The sequence below is a fragment of the Aedes albopictus genome, chromosome 2 (genome assembly GCF_035046485.1).
Source record: "Aedes albopictus strain Foshan chromosome 2, AalbF5, whole genome shotgun sequence".
In the NCBI taxonomy this organism is placed as follows: domain Eukaryota; kingdom Metazoa; phylum Arthropoda; class Insecta; order Diptera; family Culicidae; genus Aedes; species Aedes albopictus.
Window position 1 is genome coordinate 80,129,151 of NC_085137.1, and position 25,971 is coordinate 80,155,121.

A 25,971-nucleotide genomic window follows, 5' to 3' on the forward strand; every position below is an offset into this window, starting at 1 on the left:
TCGAAACATGTTGCTGCTAAAAATGTTCTTATGCAGACGTTATTCGAAAACATCTCTAGTTAAAACATAGTTTTCACAAGTTTTTTGAAAACATGTGCATTCAAAATAAAGTTGCCAATATGTTTTTTGAAAACAAACTAAAAAACCAAGTGTCTTATCATCAGGCAATGGATTTGTCACTTAAGTTTGTTCAACATGTTTTATTTAAGTTTTAATAACATCTTCCCTTCAAATGAAAAATGCGGTTCAATTTTCTCGAATGTTTGTTTACATTCGCTTGTCAACCCGTCGTATGTGAACGAGTGAAACTGTTCTACAATTGAAACCGAAGAATGTCTTATATTCTAACCAAAAAGAAAAGAACGCTGAGACAAGTTTGGCGACCCAGCGAATATCGACGGCAATTGATGGGAATTCTTCCTGCTCCGATGGACGTACTTTTCACGTGAAACATGCTAAAGTTCTCCCCCAAGCTTTGAGTTTTTACCCAAGTAACACAACTTGTTATAATAATGTATATAATACATGCTTCATACAAACGACTATGTTTGTTCTCACTATGGAAAACTTATTTTCGTACACTTATATAACCGAAAAAGCGCAAAAAATGGCGGCTTATAAAACATCTTCATGATGTTACAAAAGATGTTTTTCAATACATTCTTATAACATAACATTAAGTATCGAATATGTTCTCAGCAACATCGTAAGAACTTAGTTGCTGGTAGCAAAAACATCACGATTTATCAAATGAACACTGCAAATAATTGTGACACCTATTATGTGATATTTAGTAATGGCTGAAAATAATGTTCAAGCCTTACATTTCATTTGTAATTTACCATCTCGATGTTCGGTCACTATGACTTAATTTCATGTGCCATTCAAAATTTATGGTGAAATAAGCACATTCACCTTTCATGCATTCTTTCGCTTTTCATCAGGTAGATAACAAGAAGGGAGGTTTTGGTCATCTCTCTGGTTTTTGTGAGATTTTTCAACAAATTTTCAGACATGCAACATGGTGGCTACTTGACACAGCACCGTCTGGAAGTTTTGAAATGCTACTTTTAATCATTGTACTAAAGATGTGCTTGTTTTCGTTATATATAAATAAGGAAATTAAATCACTTCATTGAATGTTTGAACTGCCCTAGATAAATATTTTTTTGGATAGGAATCTGTACATGATCAAACGGCTATATACACAAATATTAGTGTGAAACATTTTAGCCGGCACTGTAATAAATCAGTCCTGATAGGAAAGAATCCAGAATATTAGAATTACGATTTAATAACATCGGGTGTACATCACAACAACATGTTTGTCGAATACTACTTGAATCGAATGAAATACATTGAAATAACATCATAATAACGTTTTTGCAACATCTTTTTCCAAATAGCAAACAACGATGTGATTGTTGTTTTTAAATACCTATTTTGAACATAGGTATAACAATAACAAAGTTTTAGTGCAATTTCTTACTCCAATCTAAATATTTTGATTTTTAATGTATCGCGGAGTCAAAATTAGTGTTTTTAAGTGAGATTTAGGTGTCACGTAAGTACCCGAAGTGATGTTTAGATAACATATAAGGCTTGACACTGAGGTAAAGTTCAATGGTACTTTCCTCTACTGACCCATTAGGACTAAAGCGACTTCCGCAATCGCCAAGAATTTTAGAGAATTTCTTATACCCATTAAGCAAATTTGGTGCCTGGATGACAACGAAATATTAACTCCAGGCAATCAACAATCGCAAAGCATTAAATATTAGTGTTGGATTAAATGGAAAGCTTCAAGTGCAAATGATTTTTCATAAAAAATGTTCAAATGAGTGAAGAGATATAGAGAATTGATAAACTTATACACCAACGTATTTGATACGTAAACTTAACGTATTCTTAACATACTTCAGCCCAAAGGTTATAATTATGTACTGTTGATGTTTTTCATATCATCTTGAACTGAAGGAAGACAATGATACAAAACCCTAGTGCAATTAACGTTCAACTTACGTTACTCTAACTTGTGGTTGGGTTGATAAGATTTTTCAGTGACTTGTTATTGCCAAACATAGTTAAAACATGATTTTAACATAGGATGTGTTCAGTGAGTCGGTTTCCACGGTAGGGCGATGGAAGTGCGAGTGAAAAATCCGGGTTCAGAATCGCGCTACAATATTCGTTGGTCAGTCGGTTTTCTCGGTAGAGCCATGCAAGCGCGAGTGTGGAATGCGGAATCAGATTAGCTTGAGAATTTTCGAATGGCAGACAATTTTCAGGTAAGAGTGATGGGGGTGCGAGTGAAAAATCCGGGATCAGAATCGCGCTACAATATTCGTTGGTCAGTCGGTTTTCTCGGTAGGGCGATGGAAGTGCGAGTGAAAAATCCGGGTTCAGAATCGCGCTACAATATTCGTTGGTCAGTTGGTTTTCTCGATAGGGCGATGGAAGTGCGAGTGAAAAATCCGGGATCAGAATCGCGCTACAATATTCGTTGGTCAGTCGGTTTCCACGGTAGGGCGATGGAAGTGCGAGTGAAAAATCCGGGTTCAGAATCGCGCTACAATATTCGTTGGTCAGTCGGTTTTCTCGGTAGAGCCATGCAAGCGCGAGTGTGGAATGCGGAATCAGATTAGCTTGAGAATTTTCGAATGGCAGACAATTTTCAGGTAAGAGTGATGGGGGTGCGAGTGAAAAATCCGGGATCAGAATCGCGCTACAATATTCGTTGGTCAGTCGGTTTTCTCGGTAGGGCGATGGAAGTGCGAGTGAAAAATCCGGGTTTAGAATCGCGCTACAATAATCGTAGATCAGTCGGTTTCCACGGTAGGGCGATGGAAACGCGAGCACGAAATCCGGGATCAGTGGTCATCGTGATCAAATAAATCATAATCGTGATGAAGACCGCGACGTGTATTTCCATATAACTAGTGGATCATATCACCTAACAGAGGTGGCTCCTAGATCCACACCTTACCCTACCCTACTAACCACCATTCCTTCCCGTGACAACTGTGGGGATGCTGTGGATTCCACGGTTTCTAGTAGCAACGGTTGTCGAACTAACATTCCTTCCCTTTCCTGATGACCGTAAGGACGTGGCCAGCGCCGTTATTGACTTTAAATAGCTGAACTCTCGAATTGTGCACATTGAGAATGGTTAGCTAGTCCCAAGCTTTCACATTCATTGGCTCTCTTTGCAACTTCGATTGTTCTGGTCAATCACGGAGTAGCAACTACGATGTGTACGGTTATCTTTGCTTTTTTGCTTTGCTTGCTTTGCTTTGCTTTGATTTTAACATAGGATGTGTTCAGATTCGATTATAGTACTATACTAAAACATCTTTTTCAAATTTAACTTTCAAAGATGTTATCTGTGTTACTTGGGTAATGATCCCGTACCCACATATTCCCGAAACCGCTAGTCATACTTTTCTTTTCTTTCGCTGATGCACCGTGACCGGGATTTGTCCGCTGCTCCGCTTCGACGGCAAAAATCCTCTGGAGTACCGTTGACCTTTTCGTGTGAAGGTGCATTTTTTGGCCAAAAGTCCAAATGTTTTTGGTTGACACTGTATCTTCTTCGTACCAGCCGTTTGATGGTGCCACCATATTGATTTATCTGGAGCAATACGAAACATGTTGAAGAAGCCCAATGCCGGTCATGAAAAATCAAAATAATTTGATAATATGCAGTCGATCGAATGGCGCATTAATTTTGTGGAAGTAATATGCTAATATTCACGATAAAATTTAAAGCGCATACTGCATTTAGTGATTCTCGACTATGTTTGAGTTTCCTTTTCTCAATTTAATTTTGAAGCTTCATTAATTTTATTCTTTCATGACAATCTCCTCATAAAATAAAATAAATACATAACCTTTTCATGTATTCGTGCGTTCATTATCTCCCATAAAAAGTTGTCAGTTGATGTTAGAATTTTGTATTCCGAAACATTTCGGTAACATGTTTGTTTGTTTTCATTAGGTTGCATAATAACTTCTGCATAACAATAATTTGTTGCAGAAGACAAATTTCTTGCGCTTTTTCGGTCATGCAAAAGTCACGGAACATGTTATCGCATCTTTATTTCATAACTTGAAAATGTTCTGGAGAAGTACGACAAACTTCTCTATAACAAGGTGTGTTGCTTGGGTATCCGCATCCGTTACAGCTATGAGCTCAGAAGAAGGTCAGTGTAAGCTGCTCTTGGAGCAGCTACCCAGTCTCCCCTACCCTTTCTACTTAAAAAAAAAAATACAAACAAAAATGATCTTGTACCGACTTTTCGAACCCTCTAAGCAGAATACCCTCTTCGGATTTGCCGTACGGTGAAGATTTGGTCCATTGTCGACAGCCCGTTGATGAACCCGGCTTGATAACTTACGAACTCATTCATTTTAGGTGGCAGACGACGGAAGCTGATCTGGGCTAGCATGCACTTTGTAGGCAGGATACAAAATGCTGATCGCTCTAAAGTTCTCACATTACAAATTGTCGCCTTTCTTGTGAATGGTGCAGATTACACCTTCGGTTTCCCAGATCCTGATTATCAGCCGGTGCAGACAGGTGGCCAACTGTTCTGGGCCCATCTCGATGAGTACAGCTGCGATACCATCCTTATCAGCTGCTTTGTTGGTTTTGAGCTGATGAATGGCATCCTTAACCTTTCAGGACGCGCACCATCAAGCAACTGAAACTGCTCCGCGCTCACGCTGTATACAACGAGCGAAGTTTTTTGGCAGTGTTTGTACTTTTTACAACAGCGCGCGTCCTGAAGAGTTAACTTCCCTGGAAGTTGGCTCATTCCCGTCCTCCAATGCACTGGCATCGTCGTTTCCTTCGTTGCCGTGGTCTCTCGTGCCTACGTTCTTCACGCCATTCAAGCAAGGTTGCAACCATTCATTTGCAAAAATTTACATTCATTTGCTATTATCTCAGTTCAGAAGCATGCTATCGAAAAACAATGTATGGATGAATTTAACCTTGTAGTTTTATCTGAAAGTTTGCCGAATAACATTGAGGTCGCAAACGTATACCAAAGTCGTGAGCGAGCTGTGAAGGCAACTCTCCACAGCGTGAATGAAATTTATATTCACCGCGTGGAGAGTTGCCTTCACAGCTCGCTCACGACTTTGTTATACGTTTGCGACCCTAATGTTATTCGGCAAACTTTCAGATAAAACTACAAGGTTAAATTCATCCATACATTGTTTTTCGATAGCATGCTTCTGAACTGAGATAATAGCAAATGAATGTAAATCTTTGCAAATGAATGGTCGCAACCTTGCATTCAAGTGCTAATCGAAGCGATGATCGAAGTGCTGCTTCCACCTTTCAATCACCTCACGTCCGTCCGTCAAGAGGCCGCTACTGTTTGTAACGTTCCACGTTCTGTCGGGTCCCTTGCTGCAGCAATACCGCCCGCGCTGCGTTCTTCTCCGCCAAAACCGTTCTGCACTCTTCGTCAAACCATTAGTTCCGTCGGTTCCGTTCCACGTACCCGATGGTGCTCTCGGTTGCGTCGTTGATGGCTGCCCTCACAGAGCTCGCCCTCGTCTGGCAACGCAGCCTCGAGATTCTGCGCGTATGCTGAGGCGACATCCGGTTGTTTCAGTCACTCTAGGTTGTACTAGGCGGTCGCCGGTACCGTACATTGTTGATGACGGAGAGTTTTGTGCGCAATTTGACCATTACCAGATAGTGGTCGGAGTCGATGTTGGCGCCACCATAGGTCCTGACGTTGATAATGTCGGAGAAGTGCCGTCCGTCAATCAGAACGTGGTCGATTTGCGATTCCGTTTGTTGTGGTGATCTCCAGGTGTAACGATACGGGAGGCTGTGCTGGAAGAAGGTGCTACGAATGGCCATGTTCTTGGAGGCGGCGAAATCGATAAGGCGTAGGCCGTTTTCGTTCGTCTGCTGCCCCGAGTAGAGGAAAAGAGCTCAATAATAGCATATTTTGATATGGAGATCAAATAGTGATATGGGTTTGATTGACATAAGAGATAAAAGATCTAAAAATAAAATCAAAAATTCACTCCTGGAACATCATCATCAAATCATATTTAGATTTTGTAAGATCTAACCAATAGCAGCGAGCTATTCGTATGATCTTGAAATATCAAATTTTGATATTGTTCAGATGTTCCAGGAACATTTTCCAGATATTATTTTCAGATCTTTTATCTCTTATATCAATCAAACCAATATCATGTTTTGATCGTCAGTATTTTACCTCTACCCGGGTGGTGGGTGCTGAACTTACCAATCGTCGGTCTGAATTCCTCCTCCTGGCCTACCTGAGCGTTCAAATCTCCTATGATGATCTTGACGTCGTGGCTTGGGCAGCGGCCGTACTCGCGTTCGAGCTGCGCATAAAATGCGACCTTGTCATCATCAGTGCTTCCAGAGTGTGGGCTGTACACGTTTATTATGCTGAAGTGAAAGAATCGTCCCTTGATCCTCAACCTGCACATTCTTCCATCGATCGGTCTCCAACCGATCACACGCCTGTGTGTATTACCCATTCCGAAGAAAGCTTGCTGGGCAGAGGCTAGTGGATCACAATGGGATCTGAATTGCGCAGCATACCCAGATGAAACTCCTGGAAGATATCTGGAGGAGTCTTGGAAGCAAATCCCGGAAAGAATTCCTGGAGGAATCTTGGAAAGCCATAAATTCCAGAAGGATCTCCTGAAGGATTCCCGTAAGGAATCACAGATGAAATTTCTGGTGGATTCCTAGAAGAAATTTCATGAAGAATCACAGGAGGAGCTCCTGGAGCAATTTTTAAATAAACTCCTGTAGATATTTTAGAAGCACTTCGTGTAGGATTCGCTCCAAAAAGAAGATTCTCGAATAAGTGTCAGAAGAACATTCTTGAAGAATCCCATTATAAGAAGTCCTTGAGGAAACCATGAAGGAATTCCTGAAGGAATTTTGGAAAGAATTCTTGATTGAATCCCAGACGAAATTTCTGTAGAGATTGCGGGAGCAATTATGGGAGAAAGTTCTGGAGGAATGTCATAAAAGAATGAAGAATCATAGAGTGATTTGATTACTAGATCATAGAGGGATACTATTACTAGTACAAAGACGGATTTTTTTATGGAATTCCGGTAGATACCCCTGAGAGCCCTGAGAACTCCAGCGTGAAACTTAGAAGGAATTATTGGAAACATACCAGAAGCCGAATTCACCGTATTGCATATTTTTCGACGAAAAGTGCCCGGATTTATCAAAATTGAAACAATGAAGCATTTATTTACACGAGTATTTTTCGTTCATACTTTTAGCTGAAAACGGCAAAGCGAAAAGGCACGACGGCAGTTTAGGCATAAAGAACAGACGTTTAAGGTCGAACAAAAATACGTCGATATCATGTGTAAAGGATTTAAGTGTCCTCAACGCCACCAACGGAGACTGCCCCACATATAAAGTCGATTTGACCACACGATGGCAGTGTTCATCGTTAAAACACACTAGCCCACAAAGCGACACGAGCGCCAAACGGTAAGAAACGGCGAGCACTGGAAACAAAAATGACAACACAACAATGTAAGTGATGGGACGCTGGCGCCACGCAACGGGAGCATAACCACTATTACACATTTCTTCATATATTTTTGAAAATTTTGCTTAAATTTAAGGAGATCGTCCCTAAAACCTGAATTCAGATGATCGAAAGGTGTTGTATTCAGCTTTTAATTTATGGAAAAAGATTTAAAATTGGTTGAACAAAACGCAAGATATTTAAATTTTAGTAAATTCCATATTTTTTAAAGTTGTGAAACTCAATATTGAGCTAAAACTCAAAAACTGTTTTATTTAGTTTTTTTATGGAGCGCGGTTTCGAAATCAGCGCTAAATTGTACTTCAAAAATGTTGGTCCTTGACAGAAGTTCACGACTTTCGTTTTATTTTGTAAACTAGTGTTATCAATTAACGATTGGTGGGAGTTCGGCTTTGCAGTCTAAAGTTCTCTAGAACGACCGTTTAGGATTCGTCCCTAAACGGTCGTTCTAGAGAACTTTAGACTGCAAAGCCGAACTCCCACCAATCGTTACATCCAAACAGTCGAACCCTCGAACATCCAAAGTTATCAATTAACATATAAATTAACGACTCATGCGAAATATTTCGTTTCACCAAATCGAATTTGATAGTTTTAAAGGATTTTTGTTAGGTACGATATTTCCCATACAAGTCAGCCTCCAAAAATTGCATGCAAGTTTACATACTGACATACAATGCTTAAGGATAAACGTCTTGAAATCCCGCTTCTACAGTGCATCAGAACTTCAAACGCACAAATCATAAGAAGCAAGCTTCACACATTAATCCATTTCATTATTCTATTCTTGCTCACTCGTAATTAGCTTAAAATAAGAAGATCAGGTGCGTTGGTTTTGTTTACGAAGAGATTTGTGACCTCGAAATCGCAAGTAGGTGCCAAAGTCGGCCATTGTGGCGGCCATTTTGGGATTCTAACAAGTCTGTCCTTAAATCTATCAAATTTGATTTGGTAAAACGAAAAAAATTCATGAGTCATTAACTTAGATGTTAATTGACCAATTTATCCTTTGATTGCTTAAAAAATATATTTCCATGATTAATGGCTTGCAGTCAAAAAAGCCCAAAATCGCACATTTCGTCCTATAAGTTGAGGAATAGCTCATAATTATGACATGTTGGAGCAAATCTGAGTCCAGATTCGGAATCAGCAGCCCAAAATCTTTCAGAGTCACATAAGTTTGCTCTTGAGACAAAAAAATGTTATGCTGTGTATTATGAGAATTGTGTTCAAAATTTTACCGATTTCCTTTACCAATTTCATAAGTTACAGCGCTAACAAGCCAAATTAAGAGTTGTTCGAAATTCATTTGTGAATGTTCTACTGTTTCATAGCAACAACAAAAAGTATTAGGCCGATTCACATGAAATTTTGCAGCTTAAATGAACATATCCTAAGATGTCCCCAGGTCACACGTGTGATTTTTTTTTTGTTGACAGTGTAGAATAACAGCCGTGTTAATGTGTTCCGATTTTTACGGATACCGGATTTAGATGAAATATCTGTCCAATATAGAAGAAAACCAAATTAACAAAACTGGTATTCTAGCGAGCAAATTTTTGCATTCAACTAGTACAAGCGCTATCTTAACTAGGAATTCAGAAGAGCATCTATTTCATCTACATCACATGTCATGTCATATGTGTCAAATGTCATGTACCATCAAAATTTAACCAACTTCCGATCACAGTGAAACGAAACGCACGATACAGATGTAGATTAAAATGATTTGTACACTCCAGGGATGGCATTCACCATTTGCAAAGAGTTACATTCACTTGCTACTATCTCAGTTCATAAGCATGCTATCAAAAAACAATGTATGGATGACTTTTACCTTGTAGTTTTATCTGAAAGTTTGCCGAATATCATAAGGGTCGCACACGCATGCTTAACTAGTGACCGAGCTGCGGAAGCAACTCTCCACGCCGTGAATGTAATTTACATTCACGGCGTGGAGAGTTGCTTTCACAGCTCGGTCACGAGTTAAGCATGCGTGTGCGACCCTTATGATATTCGGCAAACTTTCAGATAAAACTACAAGGTAAAAGTCATCCATACATTGTTTTTTGATAGCATGCTTATGAACTGAGATAGTAGCAAGTGAATGTAACTCTTTGCAAATGGTGAATGCCATCCCTGGTACACTCAACTGTTTGCATTTCAATGTAGCAATAAATATTTATCCGCATATAATTGGAAACTTCTTTCTCTCGTTTCCATAAATTTACGGACACAACGGATTCAGCATCCGTCTGTTTTCAGCATGCCATTTTTTTTTGTTGGAGTATTCATCCAACTGGATGTTTGTCAAACAAACAAAACCTGTATCGTGCTACATCAATCTTTTGGACGCAATGCATGTTTGGAGTTTGCTTCAATCGTATATGACTGATACTGTATTCAGGTTTATTTCTGCAGCATATTCTTCGATGAGATTTTTATATTCGAAACTACCTCTCTCTCTTCTTGGCGTAACGTCCTCATTGGGACAGAGCACTTCCACAGTTATTAACTGAGAGCTTCCTCTGCCAATGCCCATTTTGCATGCGTATATCGTGTGGCAGGCACGAAGATACTCTATGCCCAAGGAAGTCAAGGAAATTTCCTTTACGAAAAGATCCTGGACCGACCGGGAATCGAACCCGTCACCCTCAGCATGGTCATGCTGAATACCCGTGCGTTTACCGCCTCGGCTTTTTGGGCCCATATAGCTACTACCGTAGTTCCCTACTCTTTTCTTGGCGTAATGTCTGGGACAAATCCTGCTTCTCAGCTTGGTGTTCTATGAGCACTTCCACAGTTATTTATTAACGGATGTTGCATGTGTATATCATGTGGCAGGCACAAAGACACTGCCCAAAGATGCCAAGTAATTTCCATCAGGTATGGAATGTTCCTGGCCCGACTGGGAATCGAACCCGTCACCTTTAGCATGGTCATGCTGAATAACCACGCCTTCACAGCTGTGCCCTAGCCTTGGCCACTACTGTAATTTTATACGTACCCCTATGATTTCTACTTACCTGCGGTAGTTTCGAATAACCTTAGATAAATCATGCTTCTTAGCCTTGCTCTTAGGCTCAGTCTTTTATGAAATTTTTCACAGTTGACTGAGAGCATCCCGTGCTAATTGACCATTTTCACATTCGTATGTCGTGTGGATGACATGAAGATACACCATGAGCAAACAAGCCATAGGAATTAACACTACGATTCTACACTTATCCGGAATCGAACCCTGACACCTATTGCTTAGTACTTGTGTGTTCAGTTCTTTGATTTTGAGGGTAAGTCAAAGCATTCCCCTTAAATTTATTGTCAAACTTCACAGCGCCTAAATCCTTTGTCATCCTGGAGTGGAATAATTTTCCCCTTCATTTCCTTTCTGGGTGGTAAAAACTATGCCACCGTACATTGACTGTGAAAAGCTATCCCTTCAGCCGCTAAGCTCCATTAGCATACCATCCGCACACGCTGTGTTACAATCAATTGCCCTCGTTCACACGTGAGCCGGATCCAGCCATCCTAAACCAACATGACGCATTTTAGGTTCTTTTTTTTTGGCACAAACAGGTAATGTATGGACCGGCGCAAAAATTGCTTCGCAAACAATCCCACAGTGGGCGATGCTATGGCCCCTCCGCTCTAATGTCTACAAAAAGGATAGGTAACGATAGGTATAGTAGTGGTGCACTCTAACCTGCTTCGGTATTCACCTCGTGACCCAGGTGGCGTATCGCGTACAGCAGCAGTAGCCCGTAGGACAGCTGGAATCCCGTGGTGAGAACATGCGCCAGGAATGCCACTCCGCAAACAATCCAGCCCCATCCGCCGTCCGGGTAGAAGTGCTGGGCCGTTCGATTCCGTTCCGTTCGAGTGCGGGTGGCAATGATGTTCGGTCGGTGTTCGGTGTGTGCGGATGAGTGAATGGCGCCATCGTCGTCATCATCATCATGATCGTCGAGTTCAGTCGATGTCGGTGCAGCAGCGTTTATGGAAGAAATATAGGCAGAAAATGGGAACGTTAGTGGAAAACCGTGATATCGTGTTTAAGTGCAAACACAGGAAAGGCTTTAAATCTTTGACAGATGGTGTGGTTGTTTAGCGTGGGATACGTGCTGGTATCGATTAGCACATAATAGGGCCTTTTGTGTGCTAGTTTTGGTCGATCAATTCATCAAACGGTTTGCGATTATCTCTGCTCGTGTGTATCAAATCAATAGACGCATGGATGCTACTCTAATCTATATTAACCCTAAAAGGGATACCTGGGGTCCATTGGACCCCAAGCGCCTTTCAGAGCTCGTCTTTGATGGAACACACTCAGGGAGGTGACGAAACTGAGGCCATGAAGGTATCCCTTTTAGGGTTAATATAATCTAATCTAACACAGACAGTTGTGTGCCGCAAAATTTCAAAAGAACATAACTGCTACTTGAAACAACACCTTCTTCCATAGAGACAGCCTAACTTACGTAAGGGTTTATAGGGGTAGGGGGGTTTGAGAAATGAGAATGACCATGCTGAGGGTGACGGGTTCGATTCCCGGTCGGTCCAGGATCTTTTCGTAAAGGAAATTTCCTTGGGCATAAAGGATCTTCGTGCCTGCCACACGATATACGCATGCAAAATGGTCATTGGCAGGGGATGCTCTCAGTTAATAACTGTGGAAGTGCTCATAGAACACTAAGCTGAGAAGCAGGCTTTGTCCCAATGAGGACGTTACGCCAAGAAGAGAGAGAGAGAGAGGGGTTTCAGAAATCTTACGTACCATACAACAATATTTGGGATTTCATACAAAAAATCTTACAAGAGGGGAGGGGGTGTCGAAAAATCGTGAAAATTTCCTTACGTAATAAATGGACAGCCCCATAGCTACGATCCGTATTTCATCCCTCCCACGCAATCCACCCCCACTATCGTAAGGAGGAGTAATTTATCTGCCTAGTAGTGTTTGCGAATTACGTTGGAAATATTCAATACGACTTTGGAACAGAGGGTGGTGTGGGAGGAACAAATGCGAAAATTTCAAAGCACTCTATGAAAGAATAGGAGAGAGAAACGGATCTGGAGATGTCAACAGTTTGTGGGAGATAACTCATGAAACAGTACCTTTATCAGTACAAGAGCTGAAAGAAGCCACTTGTGGACGCCAACGTAGGGTAAATGATCATGGTTGAACCACTTTGAAAAAAAAGCTGATTTTACCAATATTTTTTTGAAAATTGTGACGTATGTTATAATATTATTGAAACATATCCTCTAGTTTATTGAAATTACATCGACTTTCATTGAAATGTTTTTAAATCTTTAATATTATTCAGAATTTTGCCAAGGACCACTTTGAGCACTATTGGGGCACCGACATAACCAAACTAATATTCACAGAAGACCTGTTCTCATCAAAACTAATAAACTTTTTGCACTCTACTATTGCGAAAATATGTAAACTTTGTGCTGGCAAATTAAAAAAATATCATTTTCTATTGAAAATACCATTATTTAACGAATTAAGATCAACTGATTATTATCATGATAGGACCAATGAATGATTTTGGTTGGACCGAACCGTTACCATGTTGGTTGCTATGGCCAGCTCTGTTTATTTACATTTTTTATTGCGCGAAGAAAGCTTCATCACCGACCGGCAGGAGAAAAGGCTGTCTTCCGGCAATCCGGAACAATATCGCTGGATTAATTTGGCCCGCAATGGAAGGGCAAGACATGGACTGAGTTAAGTGTAGTGATTTATAAATTGCGGACATCGAGGGACACCGAATCTATGACAAAAGGTCGAAAGACATAAGGTCGAAGGACAAAAGGTCGAAGGACAAAAGGTCGAATGGACAAAAGGTCGAATGGACAAAAGGTCGAATGGACAAAAGGTCGAATGGACAAAAGGTCGAATGGACAAAAGGTCGAATGGACAAAAGGTCGAATGGACAAAAGGTCGAATGGACAAAAGGTCGAATGGACAAAAGGTCGAATGGACAAAAGGTCTAAAAGGGTAAAGAATTTAAATAGACTAAAGACAAATTGGAAGACATGAAAAAGTGATCAGAATTCGACAGAAAAACGACGATTGAAAAATAGAACGAGTGATAGCAAAATTATTCAACAACTTCAAAACAATCATTATTGGAAAATAGGAAAGTGTCTTCTAAAACTTGCAATAGCTTATATGCAGCAATTTTTACCGCATTGCAATTCGAAATAGACGCCCATAAATGATGAAAAGTAATGTTAAGGTAAGGTTAAATATGGAATATAATATGCCTTGCATGGCATGTCACGCAGAAATTGTGCTCATTTACGCTCATCTTTCACTGAACTTCTCAGTTTCATTTACCTTACAAAAGAGAAAGAGAAAAAACGCACAATAAAATGTACATAATTTCTCTCACGCAGAGTTTTTGTGCGGGTGATTAGAGTGCTGCGTGAGAGCAATGAGAGCCCGCAGATCATAATCCCAGTGCGCAATTTCTGCGCGCACGCAGAAAAAACAGAACTTAGTGCACACGCAGTGTGTTTAAAGGGGTCAGTGTTGTTTGAGCATTTGGTGAACCGAAAGCATGCCAGTAAGTCCAAAACCCGCTAAGGGGTATCAAATCCTGTGATATCAGAGACAAGTAGACGTCTTAAGCTGGTCAAGGACTTACAGTTGATGAATATTTTGGTTCCACATTCCACCAACAGGTGGTGCTAGTGAGCTAACAAATTTTGTTTTTTATATATATCAAGAAAATTTGCAAAAAATGGCAACTAGCGCCACCTAGCTGCAGAAACTCGAACCAAACGATAATTATCCTGAAAGCCCTAGGGCTTTGATCTACCAAACAATTTTGCTGAAGACATCATCTTTCTAAAGAATCAGAATGCTGAGATATGTGAAATGTAAAATTTGTACGCTATTTAGCGCCGCCTAGCGGTGAAATCACAAATCACACGGCCCATATTCTGAAAGCCCTTGACCAGCTGAACAACTTTGCCGAAGAAACCAACTCTCTAAGTAATTAGGTTCCTGAGATATATGGGATGGAAATTTTGTCAGTGTTGCATCTGCTTGTCTAAGATATCACATAAATCACAGACAAGTAGATGTGACACTAGCGAAATTTCAATTTCATATATCTCATGATCCTGATTACTTAGAGAGTTGGTGTCTTCGGCAAAGTTGTTTGGCTGGTCAAGGGCTAACCGATAATAAGACTTAAGATTTAAAATTCTACCACTAGGCGGCGCTAGAGAGCAAACAAATTTTAAATTTCGCATATCTCAGCATCCTCATTTTGTAGAAAGATGGTGTCTTCGGCAATATGGTTTGGTAGATCAAGGGCTTTCAGAATAATTACCGTTAGGTTCAAGTTTCAACGGCTCCGCGGCGCTAGTTGCATTTTTTGACAAATTTTCCTGATATTTATAAAAAACAAAATTTTTTAGCTCACTAGCACCGCCTAGCGGTGGAATTCTGAATCTTAAATCTTATTATCGGTTAGTCCTTGACCAGTCAAACAACTTTGCCGAAGACACCAACTTTCTAAGTAATCGGGATCATGAGATATATGAGATTGAAATTTCGTTAGTGTCACATCTATTTGTCTGTGATTTATGTGATATCTTAGACAAGCAAGTACTTTTATACTCCTGTGGTACACACAGTATTGAACTAGAAGCACGACTGAGTGCGCTCTCAACACGAATTTTTGTGTGCACATTTTCTGCGCGCACAAAATGTGTACGCAGAAACTGAGAAAAAAACATGTTTGTGGTAACATTTGTTTGAGCACTCATTTTGAGTGTGAGCGGGCGGTTTGTGTATGAAAAAAGTTGCGTAGTTCACCCTCGCTCTCGTTGAAAGTCGTGTGTAGAGTGTATGTTTTCTCTTCACACGTTTCGCACTGAGGAGCATGCCATCTCTGATTCCTTGAAAGAACAGCCTATGGGTTGAAGAAGGATAAATCATAGATCGGAATATTTTCATTTGAAATTCCAACCATTAATGCGATTAAATAAAGTCAAGCAGTCGATTAATTAGAAAAGGACAAATCTCTGGGTATTATAGGGGTGATCCATGAAGTACGTCACGATTATAGGGGGAGGGTGGTTTGCAAAAGTGTAACAAGCAATATAGTTAGTATAGAGGGGGATCGAAAATTCTCAATTTTCGGCGAAACGCCTGTATGAGCAAACAAAATGAAATTGTTTACTTATACAGTATAATTATTAGGATCTACCTATCAATCCAAGAGGGGATGATCACTAAGTACAAGTAGTTAATGAATGTTTCTGCAGTACAGTTAGAAAAAACAGATATTGAAAAAAAGAAGGCAAAATTTCTGATTGAAAAATAAGTCCAAAAGGAGTCAATAATTATTTCACTAACAAAAGTTAAAAGAACAGCCTATAATTTTAAGAAGGAAAAATTCCTGAACAAAAAACCAAACTAAATTGCCATTAAATAAATACTACATTAACAGAACTTGAAAGAACAGCCTACAAACAAAAGAAGGAAAAATTTCCTATGGAAATGTTAGTGACTGAAATGCATATGATTTCTATAACAGCACTACAATGTTTCTTTCAATGAGCGGCAACAAAGACTTCTCAAAAATGTTTGTCTTATAAGTGAGAAATACCAGCTGGTAAATTGGTCTACTAAAATTCGACCTTTTGTCCCATTCGACCTTTTGTCCCATTCGACCTTTTGTCCATTCGACCTTTTGTCCATTCGACCTTTTGTCCATTCGACCTTTTGTCCATTCGACCTTTTGTCCATTCGACCTTTTGTCCATTCGACCTTTTGTCCATTCGACCTTTTGTCCATTCGACCTTTTGTCCATTCGACCTTTTGTCCTTCGACCTTTTGTCCTTCGACCATTTGTCCTTCGACCTTCTGTCCCAAAGCCAGGGACACCCACTACTCTGCTGCCATCCAGACCGGGATTCATCCGCTTCTAGTGCCCGCAATCTGATTCCCATTCCAACCGAAATCAGTAAAACTGTCGCAATACTTTGAAAGTGAATTGAAATGATTTTACAAAATTATTTAAGAAAAATCTTAGATTTCTGCAGGAATTACAAAACTTTCAAAGATGGTTTGTTAAAAATGCAGTATGGAAAATAATTCTGGAAAGAAATTTACTTTCAATTGCAAGCTGTTGATACAATCGAAAGCTCAACTGAAGTATTAGAAATCTAATTTTCTTTTTCAGAATCTTAACGAAAATTTATCAAAACTCCTTAAATTTTAAATTTTGGTCAAAGTAAAATGTTTTAGGAGAATACCAGAAATTCCATAGAATATGCAAAGATTTGGATAAATTTTGGAAAAAAATACTATGAAAAAACACTTCCAAGTTCCATGAACCTTAAAAAATACGTTCCCATATTGATTTTTTTTCTTTTTGTTTTTGTTCAAGAGCCTGCGGCGCACCAGCGAAATTTTCGTGGCGCACAGTTTGGGAAGCACTGCCATAGTGATTTTTTTCTTTTTGTATTGGTTCAAGAGCCTACGGCGTACAATTAAAAAATTTTATAATGTGCACAGAATAGAATAAAAATTTTGCATTTTTTTTTTGGTAAAATCGCTGGATCACTGATTGGGATCCCGTGGAAGACTTTTTAAACTAGAAGATGATTTAATAGTTGATGACGATCGATTTCAATATGAGTAGTATCTCTCTTAATATCCCTTTAGAATAGGTCACTGTCCATGCATTTCTTTGAAAATTTCTCCGGGGATTCCTCCAAATATTCCAAGAATTTGTCCACGACATTTCCTTGGTGCTTTTTCAGGAGTTTCCCAAGAAATTTATCAAAAAATCATCTTGAAACTAGTTCACGGGTTTCCTCAGAAATTCCTTCTGAAATATTATAGGAAATTCCTTCAAGGATTGCTACATACGTTCATGCTTGTATTCCTTCATACCGCGCTTCCCAAACTCTACTTTCGCGGCGCACCAGCATCTCGCTGGCTCGCAAAAATGAGTAGGAAAAACGAGCCAGCGCCACGTTGGAGCGCCATGAAATCCGAGTTTGGGAAGTTATTCTAAAGGGTTTCTCAAGTAATTCCGTCACAAATATTGGAGATTTTTTTTAGAAGCTTTCTTTGGGATGTATTCGAAAGTATTTCTAGAAATTTCTCATGAATTTCTTCTAAGAAAATCTCCAGGAATTCCTTCTTACGTATTTGGAAAGATACAATTCTAGAAAATATTTTTTATAAAGATTCAGAGATTCTTTCATTAAATCATCTAGGGTTATCCTTCCGAAATTCTGAATTTTTCCCAGCAACTTCTTTAAAAATTATTGCTTAAATTTCTCCAGAGGTTTCTTTAGATATTACATCATTTTTCCTTCGTCATTTACTTGGAAAATCCTCTAGAAAGTTCTCAACTGGTTTATCTTTGAATAGTTCTTCAGTTCTCCCAGGTAATATTTCAAAGATTTCTTAAAAAATCCATTCTTGAGAATTTTTTATAAGTAGTTTTTCTGAGAATGGATATCTTCAGGAGTTCTTTCAAGGATTCCTTCAAGAACCCTCCAGGAATCCTTAAGCAATTTATTGAAGTATTTTTTCAGGTTTTTACCAGTACTTTTGCGAAAGATGTTTAAGCGATTTCTTCAGTAACTCCTCTACGGATTTTTTCAGGATTTTCTTCAGTAATTTTTCAAACATTTTTTCCTAAGAGTTACTTGCAGAGTTCCTTCAAAAATCTTCCATAAATTTGATCTGTATATTAAGGAAGTATTTCTCTTCAGCTAATCTTCTTGGCATTCATCCAGACAAAACTCCTGACAAAACTTTAAAAATTTCCAGGAAAAACCCCAGAAAATTTTCATGATTTTCTTCCAGGAGTTTCCTAAGGTATTTCCTGGAGACAATTCTCTAGGGATTTTAAAGAAATACATTTGGGGTTTAAAGAATTCTTCAGTAGTTTTTTTTTTTGCAATTTTTAGAAGAACTTCTTGAAAATTCCTGGAGGAATGTCTGATCATATTTGGCAGGCCTTTAGAGCCATTCCAGGAGATATTTCTGATGGAACTGCAGCAGCAGTTTCTGCACAAATCTGTGAATGAGTTTTTCAAAGAGTTTTAGTATCATATAGTATAGTATACCAAGTAAAAAAAATATCGAAGAATTTTTGGAGAAACCCTAGGAAGAATTTTCAAAGACATCCTTGTAGAAAATTCTTATGGATCAAGATTTTAAAATTTCACGGATAAAGTTTCGACATCCCTTTAATTCTCAAGAAGTCTTTGGAGATACAAATATCTCTTCGAAGAAATGTTAGAAAGAAACTCAGCACGAATTTCTAAAATAACCCCTGGAGGCATTTTTGAAGAAATCTTCCGCAGAATCCCTGTGGAAATCTTAGGAAAATATTTCTCAAAGAATATCTGTAGTTCAAAATTTGAGCAAAATCCATTAAGCCTAAGGGGGCGCTAAACAAGCTTGAAGTTTGTATGGGAAATCGTAGTCAAATGTATGCAGAAATATTAGGTTTTCGAATTTGCCGCTATAATCCCTTTGGTATATTGTATTTGAATATATAGCAAACAGCTTTGACGAAGACTGGAAAGTGATTCGACTTCTGTGAAAAGAGTTATACCCTAGGCAAAGTGAGGCAAAGTATTGAAATTTCATTATTGATATTATTCCTTTGTACTGAAAAAAAAAATCATAATGTTTATCCGCACTTTACCTACTTTACATACTTTACAGAAAATGTACCGGAAAAACATAAAGTTTTCGCATTAAAAGTGCAATTTTGAACCAATTAATAATACTAAACGGTTTCTCCATAAGCTAACTTCTCCATAGAAAAATGCAAATGCTCAATAAAAAAATAAAATTGTACCCATAGAAAATTGATTATTGCCCCATAGCAAAATTAAATTGCACCATAAAAATAGACAAATGCTCCATAAGGCGCTGTCCATAAACCACGTGGTCATTTTTCTGGGAATTTTCAACCCCCCCCGCGTGGTCATACAAAATTTTTTATTCGTCCAAACAAAAAGGTCATTGGCCGAACCACCCCATGCGCCATTTCTCTTAGAATAGATTTAATATTTAAAAAAAAAACATTTTATTTTAGAATTTAAATGAAAAAGGGTAATTTTTCAAAAATTGCTATAGCGGAACTTCTAAACGATTTTTAAGAAAATCGAAATGTTCTACAAAAACGCTTCAAATATGCGTATATTTCATTCGAGAGTTGTGCACTATGACTTTTCGAACATCTTTTTCTTCTACTTCTCTATGGCTCTACATTCCCACTGGAATTGGGCTTGCCTCTCTTCAACTTAGTGGTCTTTGAGCACTTCCACAGTTATTGATTGAAGGGCTTTCTTTGCTTGCCATTGCATGGATTTGTATATTGTGAGGCAAGGACAATGATACGCTATGCCCAGGGAGTCGAGAAAAATTATCGATTTTTTTTTGAGACAGCCAAATGGTCAGCCTATCGTATAGATTAGTGCTGGAGTAAAGCTACGCTGTATTGATGGCTACACGCATTGACGTTAGTAAAATATTAATTAGAGAAAATTACATAGCAAGTCAAAAAAGAAATATTTCTTGAAATGAGAAAAAAAAATCGCATAAAGCCCATGTTCGAAATAAGAAATCTTAATGAAGGGTCCAACGTAATGTGAAAAGTACCTTCTCCGGTGGCAGAAACTGCACAACACCTGGCTGCACCTACCTGTCTAATTGCAGTCGTGTCAACACCGGCCCGTCGCAGTGCCGGCACATTCCGATGCAGGGAATGCAGTTCCCGTTCCAAAAGTGCCGGATAAGCCGAGTCTTCCTCCTCCATCAGCCGGCTTCGGTCGTAGCCACCTGGAACAAACGAGAACGAACAAGAGCATTCAGTCAGAGCCATAGTAGTAGGAGAGGTATTTTAATGAGAATTGTTTTCATATTTCGAGAGTTTCATGCATGATGGGATGATGTTTCGGTGTGGCACTGCACTGAAATGTGGGACAATACGGGATAGGTAACTTCTGTCAGAAGACCAGCACGGCCAATCGAATGTTGTGAATACTGGATGGCCGGCCGCTGTCGAAAACCAACGCGCAATACCTTCGGTTCGGTTGCGGCAGTTGTGGAACCGTGAGACTAATGGGAATGCACGGTTTATTGGTTTTGAGCCCGCGGATTATTGTCTACGGGATTGTTTTCGCTCTGCAAACAAGCTAAGCTAAGCGTAGAAGCATGTTTGTTATTATCATAGGACGGGATATCGTTATATTATATTGTTTGTTTATGTGCGAGAGATGATGTTGCGCTTTACAGACTTGGGCAGGGATAATTATACAGCCCTGGTGATTGATGACGAACACAGCATGATGGATTTTGATCGATCAAATGTTTTCAACTTGGTTTGCCATCAAAAGGGCAAGCGTATCCTAATTGAAAACTGTAGGTATTCTCGTGAGCATTTGTGGGAGTGTTGAAATATTATACATATGAATCATGCCAAGAGCAGTTTTTTGATTCTTTGGCACCAAATTGTATTTCTTCATAATGAATGACTACCTACACTTTTTTTAACTGATAGCTTGATATGGTTGTAAAACTTCACTTTTTTAGCTGCAGTGTATCAAACATTTGTCCGTACAGCAATTTTTTCGTCAATAGTTATTTATGTAACGAGTTGCAAAAAGTTGATTTTTTCAGCACGAGTCGTACATTTATCCAACGAGGCTTGCCAAGTTGGATAAATACGAAGAGTGCTGAAAAAATCGAGTTTTGCAACGAGTTCCATACAAAATTTTATGCAATGATTTTTTCATAATGCAACCCATTTGAGTTGCATAATGTTCATAATGCAACTCAAATGAGTTGCATTATGAACATTATACAACTATTTTTCATTATGCAACTAATTTCAGTTGCATAATGAGCCAGTTCGGAAAAAAATGGCCATTATGATACCAAAACGAGTTATATAAAATGTAAATTATGATACTGAATTGCATAAAATAATTTTTCATTCAAATGTTCATAACTTTTTTTATATGTCAATTCAAAACGCTGAACTTTTGAGTAATCATATACCATATATTGAAGCTCCATTGGTAAAATTTTGAGCGAGATTGAATAAGTTTTCTAAAAGTTATAGAGCTATTGGTAAAGCTTGACGGTTTATTACACAAAATTTCAATATTCTGTATCTCAAAGAATATTGGATGAAATATTTTCAAACTTTTCTGAGGGAACACTTACACATGAACATTCAATATGCAATCTTGTTAGGGTTATTTTGTTCACTACAAAAAAATATGAAAAATCTGTTTAACGTTGCCAAACGTTTTCCACTAATAAAAGTGCATTTAATTGAACGAAATATGCATAGGACCTACTCTGCATATGTGGTTTTGTAGGTCCTGTATAAAAATATTACATAAAGAAAGATTTATGAAGTTGTAAACACTTGGCACTTTTATTGATCCAAATATGATAAATTTCCAAATAATACTCTGAATATATACAGGTTTTTTAAATATTTTGTAGTGAATATAAAACTTCAAACAAAGCTGCAAAATTCACTACAAAATGGAAATGTTTCATAAAGTAAGTATTGGGATATATTGTTTTAGAAAATTGTTCAAAAATCTTACAAGTTTTACTAAAAGTTCTATAACTTTCAAAAAACTTATTTGTTCTCGATCAAAATTTTACCAATGGAGCTTTAATATATTGTTAATGATTGTTTAAAATTTCAGCGTTTATGACGAAGTTGTTAGCGCTGTTTGTTTTATTTGTGTATTTTTTGTTAGGAATGAGCAAGCATGATAACAAAAAGAACACGCGATTTTTGATTCGCCAAACTCACCGCCAAATAGCTCCACAAAATACAATTGTAAATCGTTGTCATTCAACCATGGGAGAATTTCATTCACGTCACGATACCTCTCGTAAAAGTTGAACTTTTTTAGAAAGAATTACCATCATTTTATTTTTGTGATTTATGAGCCGAGATATCACATTTTATGAGACTGGTAGAATGTTGTCCTGTTGATCCTTTCAAGCTGCACCACTAGCATGTGAACCAGTATCGGACAAGTATCCCACATCAGCCAGTTTAGTATATGTACGTACACAATCGAAAGAAGCTGGCAATTTCCCGTTTTACGATCATCGTCATCGTAGGTGGTTCTCATCGTAAAACCGAGGGAATCCTTTTGTTTTTGTTTGCTAAGTGGAACAATTTTCCCTGTTGCTCGTCGTCAATAGAACTGACCTTTTGTTAAACAGACCAGAGGTTAATTGCCGTAGATAAGATTAGTTTCGTTGCAGTTTTTGGAACATAATATGATAAGCATTTACGAGGCTCTCAAATTCATTGTACATTGATAACGCAATAATTGGAAGATCAATTAGAAACACATTTGGGTTGAAGCATAGAAACATCAGCATTTCTTTGCTCCAACCAAAATCAGTAAAATTATATAACTTTTTCTTTTCTATTTGTCAATTTTACCTTCAAGCTATTTCTGGACTTTTAAATTCATCTTCTTATTTTTTTTTTAAAAGAAAAAAAAAAGACACTACACCGCCTTCAGCCAGAGGCTGCACAGACTGAACATTACCAACACGAGAGACAACGGGACAACACACATAACACCTAGTGGCCCAATGGAGAATTTTCCGTTTGACGAAAAGTTTTCCCCGACTGGAGCGGGTATCGAACCCGCACTCCGAGGCTTACGAAACGCCTAGACGACTGACGCCGCTAACCGCACGGCCACGAAGCCCATCTTTTATCTGATTAAAGTTAACAAATGCTTTAGTAAGAAGCAAACTCAGGTGCAATGTCAAATATCAGAGCTTACTGTCCTAAATTGCCTGATATTTTTGAGTTCCGTTTTCAAATGGACTTTTCCCATTCCCGCAATCAAACATACCTCATTACATGCGGATTATCCTCTTTGATGAAGGCTTTTGATTTCTTCCCACTCAGCCACCACAGATTGCACTTTTGCCCACGTCTGTTTTAAGCATTGCCGTATTCCGAATTCGGCAACGAAGAAGAACACGATTTAATATCATCCTTGCGATCCGATGGCATAAAGCAGGCAGAATGGCCGGGAGCTCAACTCAACTCAACCAACTGACTCCGACCGAACACATGATGAAAATGTCACATTCAACTTCTTCGTCTTCAACGTGTCTGAACTGTTCACTTTTTTTTTCTCTGTCTCCAACTGGGCTATCTACAAAGCTATATGTATCTGCTATACTTTGCGTTTTGAAAGCCAGGATCATGTATGCTGGTAATGACTTCTGACTGGAGTCATTCCATGCCGTATTCACGAAACTTCTCACTGATGGCACTTTGAATAAACTGTGCTTAAGGCGAAACTGGAAGCATTTCCTCATTTTTTGGTTTTTGATTTTTTATTAAATAACGAAGCAATATTTTCAAAATCGGTTTTCGTGCACATGTAGAGTATGGATCAAGGCATTTTCTGATTTTGAAAATATTGCTTCGTAATTTAATAAACAATCAAAAACCGAAAAAATGAGAAAATGCTTCCAGTTTCGCCTTAAGTTAGCAGTTAACTTCACAGTTTAACCACTCACAAGAAAACCATGCTAAACTTTTCCGCACACATGCAATAAGCAGTTCTATCCTAACGATCAGAGAGGGGCTGTTCATAAACCACGTAGACTTTTTGGGGGGGGAGGGGGGGTTTGGCCAAAGTCTACGCTCCATACAAATTTCAAAATTTTTGTATGGACAAAAGTGTACGAGGGGGGAGGGGGGTCTGAGATTGCCAAATTTTGGCCTACGTGGTTTATGAACAGCCACAGATGAAGTTAGCCATTTAAAATCATTCATATACCGAAATTAGATTACTGGGTATACTGCACTCAGTTCTCTCTGATGGTAAGTGCTGTTACTTTACTTCTGCGTTTATTTTGCCTTTCCACCAGCAATGTCATTGTCACTTTCTTTGCCGATTAATTGGATAATTTATCAGACGTTTTTCTGTTTTGGGCATTTTTTTCTTTAGAAACATCTCCATAATTCTTTTGAAACTGCTTTGATGATTCTGTTGGAAAAAGATCAAGCAACAATTTTGAAAATTTCTTCTTGAATTCTTTCAGAAGTTTCTAAGGACTAATAAATAATTGATGACATTGTTTTGAATTACATATTTAGATATTCCTTCAATTGTTTTGCAGTTCTTTTGGGAATACCTCTTTAAATTCATCTGGAAATTCCTTTAGTAATGCTTTTTAAAATTTATTCGGCAAATACTTTGGGAATTTGATTTTTTTTAGTCATTTTCTCCCGATTTTTTTTTCAGATCCTTTGGAAATTACTTCAATTCATTTAAATATTTTTGCTAATTTTATTGCGATCCTTTCGGTAATTTCTTTGAAATTCATTTGATAATTTTGTGAATTGCTTCTTAAATTTCTATGAGAATTCAGTTTTTTCTTGTGAATTTGTCAGAAATTTCTGAAATAAGCACTAGCAACACACGAGACACACACCTGGAAATCAGGAGCAAGTTAGGGTAAACCGACCAGAAAGTGGGGAACCAAAACGCGCCGTATCAAAAATGATGATGGGTGGAGCGGCGATGTACCGAGTTTGACAGCCGTGTCACCCCACTGCACAGTGGTCCACGAACCAGATTTATGGAAAAGATGCATTCAATGCCTCCAAATGGGTTTTTAGGTAAATATGGTCTTCTACAAAGTTGTCCCTAATAATAAGGCCTTCTTGATAAAGTGCATGAAAATTAGGGTGGTCCATATTTTCAAAGAAATTGGTAACCAAACTTTTTTATTTGTAAGAATAACTGTATACGTTTTTCGGGAAAGTTGTAGATCTATCAATTTTGAGCAAGTTTGCTGAAGACACTTTTTATGTAGCTTTAAAATTGACCGATCTTTTTTGTTTCAAATTTCTCATGAAAGTTGTATGAGAACCATTTTTAGAGTTTAAAAAAACGCACATTTTCGTGCGCTGGAAATGTTGCTACGTCATTCCGTTTAAAAGATATTGATGATTTTCTAGAAAAAAATAGGCACCATTCAAGTATTTTTCACTTGAGTTACAAAAATAACACCCCTCTAATTTTTTGATATGTTTTACAGCAACTTTTCTTCTTTTGAATGCGGGCAAAAGATATTTTTTATGTTTGCCCCAACCCGTCATAACCTCTTTTTAAAAAATTATGATTTTTAAAGAAAAATGCCTGTAACTTTTGAACCAAAAGAGATAACGACCATCTCAGCGCACGATACGACGCGTTTTCAAATGCTCTACAAGTGTTTCTTAAGCGACTTTGATAAAAAATCGAAACTGAAAAAGTTAACGCCAGAAAACCGGATTTTCCTGAACCACACTAA

At 38.3% G+C, this 25,971-nt stretch overlaps 1 protein-coding gene across 2 annotated transcripts in view; it reads right to left on the reverse strand.

Annotated features, from left to right (window-relative positions):
• Positions 1–25,971, reverse strand: part of LOC109430179 (monocarboxylate transporter 12) — a 197,776-nt gene that overhangs the window by 94,577 nt on the left and 77,228 nt on the right. Inside the window, exons 3-4 of one of the 2 annotated variants that reach the window (XM_029873382.2) lie at positions 20,300–20,436; positions 11,290–11,437 (exon numbers count right to left, since the gene is read on the reverse strand). In XM_029873382.2, the coding sequence (XP_029729242.1) occupies positions 11,290–11,437; positions 20,300–20,436 (285 nt within the window). Of the gene's footprint in view, positions 1–11,289; positions 11,438–20,299; positions 20,437–25,971 lie in introns of those variants that run through there. The other variant, XM_062849998.1, reaches the window with a different exon arrangement.